Below are 19,744 nucleotides of genomic sequence, written 5' to 3'. Positions count from 1 at the left end.
AGCTTGGTTTTTGGGCACTTGTGGTTACTATGCAATTTAGCTATGCATAAAAATATCATGTAGTGATCGGTAATCGAAGTGTTGAGAACTGATATGAAAGGAGATACGTTCTTTTTCTCTAATTTTAATATGAAATGATCAAGGCAGTTACTACCTCGAGTTGGAAGGGAATGACCTGGGAGTAGGCCATACATAGAGAGCATGTTTAGGTAGTTGACCCTATTATTGGATTCATTATTAGATTCGTTATCTTTAGGTATAAGGTTTATATTTATATCTCCCGTAATTATAATATTTTTATGTGATTTGATAGAATCAAGATATCCACTAAGCGAGTTTATATAGTTATTTGCATTGGTATTTGATGGAGACCGGTAGATTCCTAAAATAATATAATCGTTAATTTCTAATTGCAAACACGATGCATGTTCTAATATTACCTCCTTAGCACTAGCCAAAAGAGTATTTCTAACATAGATAACTACACCATCGTTTTGATTAAGGTGGTGTTTAGTGTTGAATGAGTTGTAATTATTGAGGGATGGAATGATTTTTAGAGGATTTAGTCGACATTCTGTCAGGACTAAAACATCTATATGAAACTTTAGTTGAGATAATGAAATTTGAAGATCATCCAGATTTGAATAAATACTGCGTATATTCTGTGAAACTACTTTTAGATCATTTTTTTTAATAGTCTTTATTTGGTTAAGCTCCTCAATATCACATTGCTGTGATAATGGAGCCATAGACTGGTCTATTTCGTTTAAAGTGACAAGAGAATTAAAATTCATACTGAGGCCTGACTTATGAATACAAGGTGATAAATTAAGTTGATACCTGAGGGTATATCGATAAATAACCAGTAAGATTTAATGATATACACAGTGCAACATTTATAAGTTATTTGTATGCCTGACTTATATATGTGAGGAGTGATAACATTATTTAATGAGTATGAGTATTTGTGTAGTATGTATATTGTGCCACGTATTGTGTGTGTAGATTTTTGTGTGAGCTCAAGCAAAATGAATAATGAATCGCTTACAGGTAGACTAAACAGTAAAATACAAGTGCAATAACAATAAACAAAACTGTTTGCAAAGACTAAATAAATATTATAGAAGTCAGCATGCAATGACAAAGTGAGATTAAAGAGTATGGCCATTTTAGAGAATAGTCATTTTTCTTGCAATAGCTTGTGAATTTGGGGTTCATTCGTGATTAGGATAATGTGGGAACCCTCATCTTTTCTTAAATATACCTTGCCATAGGCCGTCCAGCAGAATTTGTAAGCTTTTGATTTAACAAGATCGCGTGCTAGAAAATATAAACGGGCCGCTTTAGACGTAAGCTGTTCCGAAATGAAAATAGGTGTGTCTTCACAGGTACGGAACCCCAGATGCTTGGCACATAACTTTGATTTGTGTTTGATATTATAAGACTTACTCATCTTAAGAATCTCAGTTTTTAATATAGTAGAAGACGTTTCTACAATAATTGGTGTATTTTGGACACCCTCTTTTTTTGAACGAATTCTGTATATATCTCTTATATCAGATTTATTGATTTTACAGTCAATGTTGTTAGACAGGCTTAATATCATATCCATTAAGTCCTCTTTAGTTTCATTGTTTTTCTTAGGTACGTTTTTCATCTCAAAGTTTGTTTTGCGGGTATCTCTCTGCACTTCTTCTATTTTATCCTCTAGAATAGTAATATACTTCTTGTCCTCCTTTATTTGTCCTTCTAAGCCTTCTATCTTTTTCCTATACTCTTCGTTCTGTGCAGAAAGAAATGCCACCGAGTTCTCAATGTTAGTATTAGTTCGTAAAATTTCTTTGAGGGTAGTTGCATTTTTCTTAAACTCACTTTCTTGATTTGACATTAAAGTTGAAATCATTTTCCTCACTTCCTCCTTAAAATTGTTAAACTCTTGGGAGATATCTTCTTCTCTTTTCCGTTTATTTCGCATAGATATGAAATTGGGTGGTGTAATGGCGGATTGTGTACCCGATATGTGAATATCAGAGTCCGAGATGGATCTATCTAATGTGGTATCCATTTCTCATGTACCAGGGAAGCATAAATCAAAAGGCTGGTTGAAGTCACAGCCTGATAGGGGGTGTGGCCTGTTGTTTGATAATCATATAGTCAGAGGCGTAGCCCACAAGTTAGTGGGTGTGACCTATTGCATGAAGAAGGTCCAATCTCGTTATAAGAGGAGAGGCCAACAAACTTGCGCACGCGCTGATAGGTGAGGGAATAGTAATGGCGACTTACTTATGGTCCGCCCTTGTTCTGTATTGTAGATTAACAATCACTCTTTGATTTTATGCACTCCTGGTATAATTTTACTTTATTATTTGAATTTTAATTTAATTTTAGTTTATAACGAAGCAAATTAAATTCATATACACGTCCACTACTTTCAAAAATCCAGGGGAAGAGGGAAACCTAAAACTAACCTAAAAGAAATGGAAATACATAGTTCCGTTTCACATGATTTTATTAAAGTTTACAGGTCAGTAACTAAAGAATACAAAAGTCAAAGTACTTTAGTGCTAAATCGCACATTAACATGTTAATACTACATCTAAAATAATCCTATTTTTAATGCTAATTCTAATACATAAACGTCTCAATAAATTGACAAATTTAAATGTAGCACTCTTTTAATATGTTCTCTGTAGATAAGGTCTTGTAAAGTTATTGTAAATGTGAAACACTATTTCCGTTATGTTCTGTCCGTTTATGCTTGCAAAATATGTTATCTTTATCCCTAAACTGTGTGCAATAAAGAATTTATCTATCTATTTTTCACATTTACAGTAACTTTACAAGATCCTTTTGTACAAGGAACAAAATCAAGGGGATGGTATTACTTTTAGATTTGGTAATTTAGTTACGTTAAGAGATTTGTGTGTAACAAAAATTTACACTATTATCCTAATTGGCACCAACATTCAAGTTCGCACCAATATCTTAGTTGGCATCAATATCCAAATTTGCACCAGTGTACAAACACAATAATGCGAAAAAATTAACATTCTATCTAAAACATAATAGTTGTTGAAGCTAGTCAAATCGACTAGGTAATTGTGATTTAAATTTTATTTACTTAGTAAAAAAATAGTTTTTTTTTTTAATTATTAGCTTACTTTTTATTTACTGATCAGGAATCACTTGTCCTTTTAACACAGGGATTGTCCTTTTAAACAGGTCGGCTCGGAGATAGAAACGAGGCAAGGAAGCACCGAAATAGTTTAAAGTGCCGGGGCTATTATACCGATACAAAAAAAAATTAGAGGCGCCGCCTACATCAGACTTTGTAGGTTCGATAATTCGCTAATAAAGCCGACTTTAAGAACAACCAGAGAACATTAAAAGAGATTATAATTAAAAGAGGCACCTATGACTCGCGCACTCCGCATCCTCAATGCAATATCAATGTGATTTTTATTGTTGCGCTCTGAGTGAATCACAAGAATCGCATTGTGTGTTATTTCTTACTGCACGGCTAGCATGGGCAGGAGACAATTATCTCCCCGGGAAAGGATAAAAATGTATCTTCTCCCGCAGCTTTATCAATTATCCGATTGGCGCACAAGTGGAAATAATATCCAAATAATATATGTGTGATAATAAACGGCGATAAACCTCTCCTATTCCATGTTTGAGTACTTAAGCAGATGGACACGTTAATTAGATCCCCTGCCAGGGGATATAATCGGGGGATATAAATTTTATCTCCCATCTTTGCTAGCCCTGCTGGAATGGATAATTAAATAGCATAGGATAGAGTGTAAGGATATTAAGATTATTTTTAAAAAAGCTACACTATTGCAATCAGTTTAAGTGTCATAATAAGTGTTAGAATAAGAATATAAATAAATAAACATGTCCGACACAACTTTTTTACCTAGCACAAATTCCTCTACGCAGACGCGGCTGACAGCTATCAGTGATTAGCAGGGGGCCTATTCTATTGTACACAAATCTGACTGGTCTAAAACTAGTGCTGTCATTTTCACAATGATTGCCTTAAAAAACTAAAGCACAATTTAAGACCCGACAATATACTTTAGTTTAGATATTTGTGTAAAACAGAGTCGGCTTTAATACCAAACGTACCATGTTGCACCGAAAAGCGGGTAGATCGAGTTGCACCGATTTTATTGATAGAATTTTTATAGAACGCGTTTGTTTCCATATTGCAAACAGTTAAATTGTTTAATTTTTGGCGAAAAGTCGGTCACTGACTGTCGGGCATGAGCAAAGTATTTGTTTATTGTGAATAAATTAGACATGCATCCAACCATTTCTTGCGTACAACAATTTATTGAAATCATAAGTACATTCTATGAATATACTTGATAATTTCGTAAAATCTCATATCAAATACAAAATCATGTTTAATTTATATAAAGTCGCGGATAAACGCCTACATGTACTATTTGAGTAATACTCCAACAAATGTTATAAATGCGAAAAGCAATATACGAAATTTCGTATTATTATTATTGTATTAGTAAGATCTTCGGCACAACATTTCCTATGTATCTTACTACTACTGGCATAAAAAGGATACAACAGAAATAGTTATTAGACATATCTTATAGGGACCGTGTCCATAAAATATCTCTATGCAAAAAAAACACGTCAATCTGTTTCACGCAGCGGCACAATTGGCGTCAAACATACCGACGCACACATCAGGCATTAATAATGTTAATAGGGAAGGAGAGATAATATGATGCGAAGATATTATATAATACAAAAAAAAACTATGACTTCTAAATATTATAACTTAGGCGGTGGCTTGACGTCACTATAACGGAAATTTGTTTATAATAATACTAAACACGAATAATAAAAACTTAAATTCTACCCTAACGTAGTACTCCATACAAGGGAGCTATAAGAAGCATTTATTAGTTAGTCAAATCTAAACAGTCTGTCTATTTGGGCCATCATACGCAATAAAATAGACCAAATCTTGAGGAGATAACAGACTTTTTAACACCATGCTACGATCTTTACTATAATATACCTTGCAAATTTATGCCGCAAATGCCTTTGATTTACTAGCTATTGTATGAAGTTAAACTACGTTAGTGATAATGTAGCATCCGGACTGACTGGCTATAAAATCGGTGATGGATTGACTATCATTCATATTAATTATTAGCATTTAGCATGCTAATATATCAAATAAATTATTAGCATTAAGCATGCTAATAATTCAAATTAATTATTAGCATGTTAAATGCTAATGATATGAATGGTAAAATTGTAAAAAATATAAATAAAGTTCAAAAATTCTAAAAGTAAATTTATCGCCTCTTTCAAATCACGAATGAACTGTATGAATTTACGTTTCGTGATCTCGTTTACAAGGCTCGCATAATAAGGCAGTCAGATAATAGTTAGCTGTTATTAAGGGAAATTAGCAATTAGCATTCTAGCATTAATTATCGTCGTTGTCAGTCTAGATGCGACTTAATTATTAACATAAATTATAATAAAAGAAAAGAGGATATTAAGTACACAAAAAGTTAATCTATATTACGGTTAAAGTATAATATTTATAAAGAAAAGTATAATATTTCTTAAATCTTATTTTATTATAAAGTACAAAATAAATTTATTAACTTAAGTTACTTTAGTCAGCAATAATTAATACCGAGATAGATTTATCTTCTTCATGCAGACATTTGACGACTACAGGGCACGGGTCTCCCCCCACAATGAGAAGGGGTTAAGGCCGTAGTCCAACACGCTGGCCCAGTGCGGATTAGTGGACTCCACACAAATTTGAGAACATTATGTAGAACTCTCAGGCATGCGGGTTTCCTCACGATGTTTACTTCACCGTTGAAGCAAGTGATATTTTATTTGCTTAAAACGCACGTATCTTAGAAAAGTTAAAGGTGCATGCATTCGAACTCGGCCCTCCGACAGTGAAGTCGAAGTCCCATACACTGGGCTATCAACGCCTCCCCACTGGGCTATTCGCTTTCTCATTATAGAGTTTGATTTTGTGAAGCGAAGTTGAACGCCGCTGTTGGACGCGTACCTTCCGCCTTCACTTTAAACAAACTAAAGGTACCAAGTAAATTGATATAATTCAATGCATATTTTATAAATAAAAGCACGCTAATGTTGGTTTTGGTTAACATAATGGTTCTCTTATGAACAAACTTATATTTCTTCTTCTTGACTCTGCATGTAAAGTTTTCATGTATATCATTGGAAATAGTTGCGTTTCTTTCTTGCGATCCTGTAAAAATAATAATATACAAATTAATAAGATCTGCCAACTAATATTAGTAAGAATAGATGAATATTTTTATTATTTTTTATTTATTTATTATTAAAATTTATATATATACGTTTATGGATATGAAATTATTTTGGAATTTCCGTTAGGCTCAAGTACCTACGGATTTTTAAGGAACTCTAAAAGTAAAATAATGAAATGATTTGCCATAATTTCTGGTTTATCGTTTTGTACTGTACGTGACTGTTAAAACTAAACCAATTCGAGCCAGGTATTTCACCTTCGACTATACCTACACGCTTGCCCTCTATCTGACCTTAAATAATAAATAACAAATAAAATAAATACATCGCCATCTAGTAATAATCAAATAATAATAGATACACACATCGCCATCTAGCCCCGAAGTAAGCGTAGTTCGTGTACTAAGATGACTTATAAGGATACATAAATACTTGTAATATACATATAGACACGCATACACTGAAAAGCATTCACGCACATCACACAAACATTTTCCAACTGTGGGAATCGAACCCACGGCCCTGGACTCAGAAAGCATGGTCGCTGCCCACTGCGCCAATGGAATAAGGATAATGAATAATCAGTTGAAGTGGAGTTGGAGTTTGCAATGTATTACTACTTACGGGGTATCAACGGGCGAGAAGAAGAATCCTCGGGGGCGGGACGCGGTAGCGGGGGACGCGGGGTCCGGGGGACACGCCCATTGCGACCAGTAGTCGCTCTGTAGGCGCAGTAGTAACTGCATCACCTGGAAACAATATTGCGTAAAGGACCTGTGTACCTCTCTGGCGCAGTGGTGAGCGCTATGGTATGGAGGTTCCGGGTTCGAATTCCAGAAGGGGATGTGAGGGGGAGTGATTTAAGAATCTTGCCGTTTAACAAATTTATTGTTTTCATTGCAAATCAGAGCGTGCTACGCAAAAGAAAAGACTTAATTCAATATGCCAAAATAATTAAATAATAAAAAAAAAAAATTGTTTCTTAAATGAATATCATCAATCTATACCTTGTCACAAAAACTCTGTTTGGCTTGAGATGAGGTGAGTGATTGTTGTCGTAAATTGTTAAGTTGACCAATAAAAAAAAAAAAAAAAAACAATTCATACAAAGTACCCAAAAATATGAGGGTAGCATGGCACCATTGTAACAAAACCCCACTATCGCTAGGCATACCTACGTCATGTAGTGGATATTACATAGACGTAGAGTGACAAGATGTGCCTCAGTTTGTAGATAGGAGATATCGCTATTATTTTTCATTTAGTGGGTGGGCCTTCAATAGTTTTTTAAAATTGTAGAAACTTTTACTTTCTTTAGGGAGTTTATTATATTATTTCGCACTGGGTGGTTTAGTATATTATTTGCACTTCTTAACTTGCGGAAATTCTTATAATGCGGAAATTTATTTTTAATCTTTCTTAATATCTTGTCAGTATGTACGCCCGTTTTCCCTAAGACGAACAAGGCACTGTCTAAATAAGTGACTCCTAATGTAAGTAGTTTTACGGGTATACATCAACCGTCTTATTAGTAAAACGGTCTTAAAATATTTTTTATTATATCTACACTTGTAGGAATTATCAATATTATAAGGTCTTTAAATATTTTAAAACCTTTTTTCCTTTCTTTAAAGCCATTGTCTAAATCATTAAGCTATTATTTAAAATTCTAATTCAAAATTCATTTATTTCAAGTAGCCCTTGTATAAGCACTTTTGAAACGTCAAGTATGTCTGTTTGTAGTGACTCTACCACCGGTTCGGATTTAGGTATTGCCTAGGATTAGTTAATATGGGCATTACTATGCCATTTCAAAGCTACTAATCAAAAGTTTTCCTTGACTTTAGTTACTATGTAACATCAAACTCATTGTTTTAAAGCGTCATAGGCAATATAGTTTAAACAATGAAGTCGCTGACTGTTACAAATGTTTGTTTTCTAAATTCGAGTGCTCTGATCCTCGTACGCAGCTACAATGCGACGCGTATCAACATTTCTCGTGTCTCCTTACTAAGATTTCGCTCACTCACTATCGCCTCTGCTGTCCTTTCCAAAAAAAGTGGCCCTATTGATAACTCACATTAAACATCTTGGCTGTGGCGGTGTACATTTCAGCTGCCTGCTTGGCCATACCGAACCCAACCACAGTGGGTCCGAATATCTTTGCCAAGTTGTCTATGCCCATCTCGCAGTCGGGACTTTCTGCTACCCTGCGAAAAAAAAAAACATAATAACTAGCATTTTAATTAATTTATTTAGAAAACTTCGTCGCACTAAATGAACCAGTAAAAGATACAGAAAAGTTTCTAAATAATCACTAAAAGAAAACCCTCGGTGTAATTGATCAACAAGAAACAACTAAATCGCTTAGCGGCACGTCTTTGTCGGTAGTGTGGTAACTAGCCGCGGCCAAAGCCACCCACCAGACCAGAGCAAATTCAATATAATTCCCAAATTGACCCTGTCGGGAATCGAACCCGGGACCTCCTACTTATATTCACGGCGCTCACCGTTACGCCAGGGAGGTCGTCGAAACTTTTACTACTAATTAAGGAGTACTTAGGGTGGAAGCGTTAATAGCCCAGTGGGTAGTATCTCGACTTCACTTTCGGGGGGCCAAGTTCGAATCCCAGCACGCACCTCTAACTTTTCCAAGATATGTGCGTTTTAAGTAATCAAAAATATCACTCGCTTCAACGGTGAAGAAAAACATCGTCAGGGAACCTGCATGCCTGAGAGTTCTACATAATGTTCTCAAACGTGTGTGGAGTCCACCAATCCGCACTGGGGCAGCGTGGTGGACTCCGGCCCTAACCCCTTCTCAGTGTGGAGGGAGACCCGTGCCCTGGAGTAGGTTGATATGATGATGATAAAGGCGTACTTCTGTAGGTGAAGCAGTAGGAAGGCCAGCGTGTCCCGGTTGGGCTGCGGTAGTTCACTGAGCGCCTGCACCACAGCGGCGGTCGCGTCGGTGGGCTCGGCCAGAGTGGCCGCGTGCATGAAGTCGCCCCACAGCGCGTGCGTGACAAGCGGCTCGCGCAACGAGCGCAGGAAGTCCTTAATGCACCCGCAGATCACGTGGATGTCCTCGGTCGACAGCTGCGGGGAGCCGCAGCCTCGCAGGAACCGTTCCTGATCAATAAATATATAAATTAATATATATTCTACGACAATGCACAAATCGCCCACGTAGAAGTAAGCGTAGCTTTTGTTATGGGCACTAAGATGACTGTTAAATGACAAGGTTTCCTGGGAACAAGCCGCTCCGCTCTCATTTACAACAAAGATTGTTAAATGTAAAACAATGTTGGAAAAGAGCAACTGCTGAGTTTCTTGCAGGCTTCTTCTCGGTAGAATCAGCATTCCGAACCGGTGATAGCGTCACTACACACAGACAGACTTGAAGTTTCAAAAGTGCGGACATTAGGCCTACTTGAAATAAATGAATTTTGAATTTTTGAATAGAATACTTTTGTTTTTTATTTATTGGTACTAGACCAGCGCTTGAGCAAATTAAGCTAAACTTTCATAATACAGTAAAAAATAAAAATGTCCTAGTATTTGGTGATATAGTATCCGGACAGCAGCGTCTAAGTTATAGGATCCCGTTTGGTGCTGAACCCTGAGAACTGAATCCAATAAATCTTTATCGTGGCTGCCATACAATACAACATACATGATTTTTCTGCTTCTTATATATAAATAATAAAAATATTATTTGATTCAAAGCCAATGATCGACGATGAGTAGACTTTCAGTGAAAACAATGGTAATGGCTTACTCAAAAACTATTAGCGTTTCGGTTTCATATATAAGTGTCAGAAACAGTAAATAATGTACCTCTAAAGCCTCTGAAGTATTATTTCGATCTTCATTAACACGTTATATATAGTATACATACAAATGAATGTTTTTCAGTGTCTGGGTGTTTATATGTATATTCTAAGTATTTATGTATATCTTAATATATATAAATCTCCTGTCACGATGTTTGTCCGCGATGGACTCCTAAACTACTTAACCGATTTTAAATTAAATTGGCACACCGTGAGCAGTCTGCTCCAACTTAAGAGATAGGATAGCTTAGATCTTTAATTATAGTCGCAATTTTATTTTATTGCAAATTTTTTGTCTTTAATTAATTGACAGTCACATGTTATACATATATATACTACTATACTCATTTAAGGCTTAACGATACTGAATACTTTAAAAACAAAATCAAACGCAGACGAAGTCGCGGGCAACAGCTAGTTATTTATAAAAAATATTCATCAGTCATCTTAGTACTACGACAATACACACATCGCTATCTAGCCCCAAAGTAAGCGTAGCTTGTGTTATGGGTACTAAGATAGCTGATGAATATTTTTATGAATATAATACACATAAATACTTTTAATATACAGAAAAACAGCCAGACACGGAATAACATTCATGTTCATCACACAAACATTTCTCCAGTTGTGGTAATCGAACCCACGACCTAGGACGCGGAAAGCAGGGTCACTGCCCACTGTGCCAATAGGCTGTCGAATAACAATAAACAATAATAACAGACATTATCAAGTAAGTAGCCAGGATAGTTCATCAACAACTTGCTCTTCGGTTTGGCCTAATCGATTTTGAGATGCCTTACTATAGGTACGACCCGACGTCAGTTCTTGAAAATAGCAGTGCATTGCTCTACTGGGATCGAACGATTATCACTGACAGGTATATTACAATTAATAAACCTGATATAGTGCTAGTCGATCGATCTGGTAAAAGCTGAAAACGAAAAAGTATCTAAATACTTGGACCTTGCTCACGAGATTACCGCCATATGGAAAGTCGAGTCGACCGTTGTTGTTCCGATCGTCGTTTCAGTCAATGGTCTTCTCGCGAAAAGCTTCGACCAACATCTTAAGAAGCTTTCGCTTGGTTGTTGGATCAAGGGTCGGATACACAAGGCATCCTTGAAACGGCGTATTGTGAGGAGGTTCCTCACTCTGAAGCCCTGACCGGTTGCTTGGGCATTCAAAAGCCCCGCAAGCGGAGGGTGGAAGTTTTTTTTTTTATAAATTTTTAAGTGTTTTTTATTTTATTTTTAAGCATTGTTAATAATTTAAAAAAAAAAAAAAAAAGAATAAATGATAGAGAATATAGTAACAATAATAATAATAATATAACAAGGTATATATATACCTTGAGTCGTTTGACTTCCTTGTCGACGGCGCACAAACGGTAGATGCCTTTCTCATTCAGGCCACGTTTCTCCACCTCGTTGATGCAATGCACCAACAGAGCTGGCACCATTGGCGGCGTGGTAGGCGCGAAGTCCGCTATACAACCCTCCTGTAACATAAACACACCTGTGGAGCCAATACTTGGGCAATCATTTGAGCAAACATTCGATGAACATGAGAACACTTTAATTGTACACTAATGAATAACTTTAAGAGGGCAGTCGTTTTCGAGTATGCTAGCAAGTGATTCCCATGGGATTTGTAAATATAATACCTTAAAATTAGGTAGAACAGAAACGGTAGTAAAATAAAACAGTACTTCCTAACCGTCTAGCAAACATGTATTTAATTTGAGAAGTTAGTTCTAACTCTAGCAGCCAGTAAAAAACATTAAAATTGAAAATATTATGATTATGTTTATAATCCTAGACTATAACATGTAATAAATTTGACAAAAATATTCTTTACTGTGGTGGAATTTAATGTAAACCATTGCATGCCATTGTGTGGCTGATTGTAAATTGCACAATTCAAATTGATTGTATACTTACAATCTGGCAATAAAGATATTATTATTATTAATGAAAAGATAAATTTCATCCATAGGTATGTAGTAGGATGAAAAGGTTGATTTCAACCGTTACAGTGTTACTAAATTTTTGAAAGGAATACTATATTTTTTTTGATACAGCGAGAGTGAAGGTGGACATAACATTACCCAGTCATAAGGGAGGAGATGAATAGATCAACGTCACCTAATGGTGAGAGTAAATAATTTTTTTTGAAGCCCACAACAAACTTAGCCGTGTGTTTTTTTTTGTTATCACCATCTCACATTGTCATTTATTTATTTACTCTTACATAATTGTAAGTTGGTTAAAAATAAGACATCATAATGTATTTGATGAGCTTATCGATGGAAACTTTTCTATGTTTTTTGAAGGCCAACAAAATAGCCTTAAGGTCAGATACTGATAAAAAAAAATATACATGTCACCCAGTGGCGAAATACCTTGGTGGCGTGCAGTTTCCCGGGCGGCACACACGGTAGCGGGAGCAGAGCGCGGCACTCGGGATGTGCTTGTGCGCGGCAGTGCTCACATTTTACGCCAATTTTCGCGAAGTTTATGCTGCGGATGAACAAGTAAACGTTTTTTTTTAAATTTCATGATAATAAGTACTTACTTTGGAACACCGTTTGCCTATAAGCAGAGTAACACCAGTAGCGTGCCATTCATACATGCACAAAAGCACTGCATACCAAAATTATTTTATGACGATGTCGCGTAGAAACCAATTAAGATTACAACTGCCATATCCCTAACAGGTTAGCCTGTTACCATCTCTGCCTGCATCATAACTTACTACTACTAAAAAAAAAAAAATTGATGCATTGGAACACAGCATTGAAACAATGCTGCTTTGCGGTAGAAATAAACATGTTGATAGTACTTCCCCGGACGAACTCTGTCAGAAAAAAACACTCCTATAAGGTTTAACGTTTAAATCAGTCGTAACCTGTCATATTAATATGACAGGTTACGACTGTAGCGTCTCTTTGTGGGGCAACCAGATCGGGCTCACATGTTATGGCAGTTTTATTAACACACTTAGAAAATGCTCGTTAGCTGTGCGAATGCCTGGTAAAACGGTACGAACTTGCAGGGAAAGATTACCACTATTTTCACTCGATTCGTTACGTACGCACTATGCTCAAAATGCTCCAACATTTCGCGCGCTCTCGTTTTTTAATAATATTATTGCTCAGCACCAACAAATTGACATATTTAATATAAGTTTTAGCTAAGTTCCTAAATTATATACAGACAAATGAACTAATATTTTGTTCATCTGTAACTGACTTAGTATACGTTTTGGCTAGCTGTAAGTATACTTAGGATATTCATAAATAAATAAATTAATTAAGTAATTAAATGCTACTAACTATTTAAACTTTTTAAAACTCACGTCTTTCCACATGGACCGCATGTTTCCCGCTTGTAGAAGTTCTTGGCGACGAAGTTGTGTTGTCGAGGTCTGACCCTAGGCGAGCCCCCGTACGCGGCCGAAACCACCGAGGGGGTCCTTTGAGGCGGTATACGCGGAGTATCAGAGGCGCTTTCAGATTCTGGACAAAACGAGCAAAAAGTTTATACAACAAACCACGAATTATCAAATACATTCATGTAAAGTAGGCTAATTTTCGAGGCTAATTTGAAAAGTAGTATGACATTGACACACGTTAAAAAATGATGATAACTACATTTGTTATCGTGAAACTAAAGCTAGGGTTCAAAACGAGTCCTGGTCTAAGTAGAACCCTGTTGTGGGTTCTTAATTGGGAGTTTTTTTTTGTTAAAACCATCTCAGTCAAATTCATATTTAGCTTTGAAGTTAGAGCAATTCATACCCAACAGATATTTCGTAAAAGTGATGGACGTTGCAGAGCTACATCACAATGGTGGGCGGTGCAAGAGATATGTATATGTGATGGGCGTCGTACACCCGGGAATGGCGGGTACGAACCAGTAGTGGGGGGTTCATGGGATACATATCTGTGATAGGTGTAACAAAGGATACTTAATATATAAAAGTGATAAAAATATAGAAAAAGAAAATATTTATTAGCAAAACTCTTTGGCATCCTGACCCCTGAGTTCTCCAACGGTTACTTGAGAATAGCATGCTGACTAAAACGCGCGCAAGTGAGTTTGTGTGTGTGTTTGGGTGTATGAGTCTGTGCGTTTTTGTGTGTGTATGTTTCTGGGCGTCTTTCTGTGTGCGTGTGTGTGTGTGTTTTGAGAGTATGCCCATGTATGCGTGTGCGTTTATGTGTGTATGTGCATAGGTACCAGTCATGGGCGGTGCTGAGGGCGCGGTGCGTGGCGATACACGCGTAGCTGACTTGCGCGCCGGTGGCCCCTCGTCGCTGCTCTCCGATATAGGTTGCTGAAACACACACAGTACAGTTGTGACCACCCCTCCTCTACCCGTTGGTGTCGTATGAGGCGACTAAGAGAATTTAAAGGAGTAAGGGCAGTAATCATCCTCTGTGCTACTAATAAATTCAAGTTCATTTATTTCAAGTAGGCCTACTTTATAAGCACTTTTGAAACGTCAAGTATGTATGTTTGTAGTGACTCTACCACCGGTTCGGAAAGTAGATTCTGCCGAGAAGAGACGGCAAGAAACTCAGTAGTTGCTCGTAATACAATCTAATAGAGAGTTTTAGCAACTGCTGTGGCATCCCATACAATTGAACAGTTTGTTATATTACATTATAAATTGTTACATTTTACAAAATTATGAGATACTTACAAAGTTTTGGGGTGGTTTCAAATCGTGCGTGGTGGGCGCACGCTCTAGCGTGAGCGTGGTTGTGGCGGTGGCCAGCACCTTGCCACCCTGAAGTTCCACTGTCTGTAATGCAAAGAAATCCATCAATCGATAATTCCTAATTCTATCTATACATAAATCTACAGAATACTACTACTATACATAAATATACATAAATATAAGAACGTCATAGAGATGTCAGTCAATAATGTACATTTTTCACTAAGCAAAGTAGACATTGCAAGGAAGGATTTATAGCATGGATATGGATTATGGATAGTAAAATAAAGGCAGGGAGTAAGGCATCGCATGCTCCGCCATTGAAAGTTAGCGTAAAAGCTAGATATTATCTCTTACTGTGCCGTCTCCTTACGAAGGTTGGCAATCATTAAGACTATCTCTACCTTGGACACCGCTGCTCTAAATAATGATTTGGTGCTCTTTCCAAACCATTGTCGTAGGTTTTTGAGCCATGATATTCTTCTTCGGCCAGGCCTTCTTCTGCCTGCCACTTTACCTTGTACGATAAGCTGCAGAAGTTCATACTTTTTGGTGTTCCGCATCACATGACCAAAATATTCTAATTCTCTAGATATTATACTTTGAACCAATTATTTAATAAATGGCCCAGAAATAGATATCATCTAGAATATCATCATCATTATCAACTCATTACCGGCCCACTACAGGGCACGAGGCTCCTCCCACAATGAGAAGGGGTTAGGAGTATTCTAGATATAGGCATAGGTAACCAGAATTTTGCCTAAATCCGTAATTCTGAAAATTATTTTTAAAAGATTAAATTTCCTATCTTCATTACCATAACAACAATGGATATCCACTGCTATATTCAGGTACTAAGGATCGTCACACTCCACAGTAATGTGTTGCTTGTATCCAGTATATCCCTGCAACTCGCTTAATGTAGTCTCGTCACTTACTGGGGGACTATCAATACTGCAACATTAAGTGTTGCCCCAGAATTTCATCATATATACCAAATTTCATCAAAATTACTTCAGTTGGACCATGCAGTGGTAGTAAATAAATAACCAAACACACACTCGCATTTATAATTTTGTAGATGAATTTAATGGGAGTAAATTGACAAGTTATTAAAATACCTTGGTAGCGGAAGATGTGGAAGAGCGTCTTTTCTTGCTCGAAGGTGGTTTTTCTCTGGGGTTCCACTGGCCTCGCTGCACCCACGAGCGACGCGTCGACGCCAACGATATATCCAGGTCATCTTCCGAACGGGAATACGACATCTCTGACAATAGTGTGCCTGAATATAAACATACAAACCATATCTTTATATATACTCAGTGTTTCCCAGTGTAACTTTTCAACTTATTTCTTGTCACACTTAATTTTAAACGATACTTTAATCTGTAAAAAAGCATTATTCTTTAATTACGGACAGTAACAATTAATATTAATGCAATAATTTTTTTTAATGTTACTCTAATAAAAAAGTAGTTTGCCATTCAAATGGCTGTACACTCTGGAGTTTTTTCTTTAAATTTATTAAGGATATATAGTATTCAGGTACAAATTTTTTCTTTAAATTTCTTAAGGATATATAGTATTATAGTAGTGTCATTAAGCACTACGTACAAAGGATGGTTCCAGTAACAATTATGGAGACAAGTCCAGGAACACAAAAAGAATAAATAGTTTACTAAACAGTATATACTTTTCAAAATATTTATAGTGCATAGCAAAAGGTTAGTGTGAGCACACAGAGATATTTGAATGGTTCTTACCAGTAGAATTCAGCTCTGGCACTCCTGTTAGTTTTGCATCATGTTGTGCTGTACCATTTAGAAAGGCGAGCTTCTGTAGGGTTTCATTATTGAGCTTGGCACGATTATCATTGAACAGTAAATCTCTGGCCATGTCTAATAGCTTACTCTGTGAGATTAAAGAAAAAATTAAAGTATTCAATGACATTTAACATGTCAGTCATGGTGTAAGCTCAGTCTGCTAGAAGCAGTGGTGTGCATTTGATACATACACAAAAGCACTGTCTACTCTAAATTTTTTATGTTTTATATGTTACTATAAGAGCGGGGGCTAGTTTTGTATAGAGATTTTCACAGAATTAGTACCATTGATGGATGTATAAAAGAAATTTTATAGATAGTTAAGAAATCAAAGTAACAGTTACTTTGCTTATACTTTTTAAATGCTTAGTCATATTTATACTCTTCTAATACATTGCCGAGGTCCTGCTAAAAACTGTAAAACACTTACTAGATCATTATATTTCTTCAACACAATATTCCTTTCCCGTTTCTCTCCATCTAGTAGTTTGCGGACATGGGCAAATTTGTTCTCCCATTTAGATAGAGTCTTTAAAGCCTCATCAAGTTCTCCTTGGAGGCGAGCATTCTCTGCCTCCGCTGCTGCCCACTGGGTACGAACCCAGTCCATCTGCTTGAGAAATGCTAGAAAGCCTATTGAAAATAAGATTTAATGCTTATTACAATATCCTAAGGTCCAAGGAAGAATATAAATGATAATCGAAGATAAGGTGCTGCATTATGACTAAAACAAAAATTAATTAGATAAAAGTATATGTTCAAAACCATCACACATCAGTTTATGTGGTCAAGTCAAAATCAAAAAAACTAGGTCAGTTTGTATCATAAAAAACGAACAGGGATGACAATAAAATAAAGATATTATTATTATTATTATTATAATTTGTATGGTTACAATATATTTTTTGACGTCAAACGCGTCACCTTAATGATGATTTAATGGTGACCTGACTGATGTGTGAGAATGAACCTTTAAAAATTTTAAAACGTCACCTTGATGAATAATTTACAACTTTCAGATCACATACTGTGTAAGGCATATAATTAAAATAAACACTATAAATTTGATTGGGTTTTTCTCCGATATCGGCGTTAAATATGTTACAGAATAATACATCATAAAGGTTGTAAAGAAAAAGGTAGGTAAACAAAAAAGTTGGCGTCACATCCAAATACCGCCAACAAAAAATATGGAAGAATCTGAATATTAATTGGAATTTTCTCAAGGTTTTACTTACATTCTTCCGACGCTCCATCATTTAAAACATTATTTAAACGATTTATATCATCAAACTGGGCCACCATCGACAGGACTAGGCCTTCGCCGGAATCAGAATTTTCGGTACTCATTTTTAACGAAGTTTTTGTTGCAGACGTTATATATAGGAGAAAGTATTTAAATACTTTATCAAAAAATCACATTTCACTCGTATTTATGATATTAAATAGGCTAACAAATTTCTTTATCTTCTAACGAATTAATGCAAACAGAAAAAAATTTAAATAACGACCACCTGTGATTTCACTGAGTTCTGTCAAAAGTGACAAATCACAAAACTGCAAACCGAATCACTTTTTATGTGTGTGACCAATGGCGTTCACGATGCAAAGATGCGTTCAATTTAAATGACTTGAGGTAAGGAATGATTTCATTTTTTTGTACCAACAACTGACCCTTATTAATGATTTATTAATTATGGTGTTCACTCTCTACTATTAATAGTTAATAATAGTGGTTGATGTACCAAACAGATTATTGATAAAATTAAACGCCTACGTCCATTACATCGCCGTTTGGTGACGGCATATCAGAATACAGTTCACCACCTTTCGCTTTCGCTTTCCGCGGTTGTCGTACGAAGCGAAAAACTATAGGGAATATTACAAATAAATAAGAACGGGCAGTAGCGTCCTCTGTGCTACTACAGCCATTTATTGCGATCGCCAACACTTTTGCTCAGCGTGGTGATTATACTTTCCCTTTAGGGGAGGCCTTTAGTCCAAGTAGTGCATTGCTAAAGATTATTGATGGTGATTCCATTTTTGTATACAATATTAAAATAGAAATTATTGTTTCACTAATTTGGCCCATATCAAGTATTGCACAAAGTTCTTTAGATATTTTATATTTTATGTTTGACCTGAACTATAAACCTAATATATGAGGTAATACATATTAAATTTAATACAAAACACTTTCTAGGCTACATTCAGAATAGATTGTAGATATGATAGACTACATAACTTAATAAATAAATAGCCTAAAAATAGCATACCTATAAATTAAATAAATTGACAATGACAGTGACATAATGGAGTGCCAACTGCAAAGTGCCATTCGCGTTTCTGTCATTCTGTCAAACCGCGATGACGTTCGGCTGAGGGCGGTTGTTCGTTTGTACGGGTCGCGTATCTCAGCGATTTATTGTGGGATAATTATTATTTCCGACTCTACCAGGGTTTAACCGCGGGCGTAGCACCATGGCGGACGAGGAGAATAATTGTGATGACGGTGTTGTTGATCTTAAAGGGGGTATGCGGTTGCGAGGCCGTAAGGGAGCTCTCAAGAAGAAGAACGTTTACCTGGTGAAAGACCACAAGTTTATGCCGAGGTTCTTCAAGCAGCCTACCTTCTGTTCTCACTGCAAGGACTTTATATGGTAAGTGGCCTTTCTCAGTACTCATTTAATACATTACTGATTTAATGGGTATTATAAATAGGTGATGTTTACAAAGGTGCGTCGGGCTAAATCGCGCGGTTTCCTTATGATAAGCCACTTGGGTGTGTTAGAAAAATAAATTCAGCCGCAATTCCTGTCCGAAAGAAACAATAACATGTTATTATACTTATTTTTATTTAATATTATATCTAAATGCGACGCAAATTCACGCAGCAACGGTGTTACGACAACGGATTTAAAAAAAAAATACATATTTGACGGCTTTGGAGTGACATAGGCTAATTTTTATGTTAAGAAAACCATTCCAGACTGATCATCCTTCAAACAAATTTTATTGTTTGTTTCTCATATATATATTTATTTAATA

At 36.2% G+C, this 19,744-nt stretch overlaps 2 protein-coding genes across 2 annotated transcripts in view; one reads left to right on the top strand and one right to left on the bottom strand.

Annotated features, from left to right (window-relative positions):
- Positions 1-5,937: 5,937 nt before the first annotated feature.
- On the bottom strand, positions 5,938-18,220 carry LOC120628996 (rac GTPase-activating protein 1-like). Its single transcript, XM_039897707.1, has 13 exons — positions 17,935-18,220; positions 17,127-17,329; positions 16,637-16,784; positions 15,995-16,155; positions 14,853-14,954; positions 14,387-14,483; positions 13,503-13,662; positions 12,547-12,664; positions 11,494-11,643; positions 9,188-9,438; positions 8,387-8,516; positions 6,931-7,055; positions 5,938-6,283 (listed from the first exon to the last, which is right to left on the bottom strand). Exons 1-13 carry the CDS (start codon positions 18,044-18,046, stop codon positions 6,250-6,252), a joined length of 1,791 nt encoding a protein of 596 aa, XP_039753641.1. The 5' UTR covers positions 18,047-18,220; the 3' UTR covers positions 5,938-6,249.
- An 854-nt stretch (positions 18,221-19,074) lies between these two features.
- Positions 19,075-19,744, top strand: part of LOC120628668 (protein kinase C, brain isozyme) — a 268,356-nt gene continuing 267,686 nt past the window's right edge. Inside the window, exon 1 of the mRNA XM_039897220.1 lies at positions 19,075-19,356. Within this exon, the coding sequence (XP_039753154.1) occupies positions 19,178-19,356 (179 nt within the window). The 5' untranslated portion in view covers positions 19,075-19,177. The remainder of the gene's footprint in view (positions 19,357-19,744) is intronic.

The sequence above is a fragment of the Pararge aegeria genome, chromosome 13 (genome assembly GCF_905163445.1).
Source record: "Pararge aegeria chromosome 13, ilParAegt1.1, whole genome shotgun sequence".
NCBI classification, from domain to species: Eukaryota; Metazoa; Arthropoda; class Insecta; order Lepidoptera; family Nymphalidae; genus Pararge; species Pararge aegeria.
The sequence above is the reverse complement of the archived record's forward strand: the minus strand, read 5'-3'. Positions and strand labels throughout refer to the sequence as shown.

Excerpts from the sequence above, each read along its gene's own strand:
- LOC120628996 (XM_039897707.1), bottom strand. The coding sequence starts at position 18,046 with ATGAGTACCGAAAATTCTGATTCCGGCGAAGGCCTAGTCCTGTCGATG. Across the intron at positions 17,330-17,934 it reads TGATGGAGCGTCGGAAGAAT|GCTTTCTAGCATTTCTCAAG; the intron begins GTAAGTAAAACC and ends TATTTTCAATAG. Across the intron at positions 11,644-12,546 it reads GGAAACTGCACGCCACCAAG|GAGGGTTGTATAGCGGACTT; the intron begins GTATTTCGCCAC and ends TTTATGTTACAG.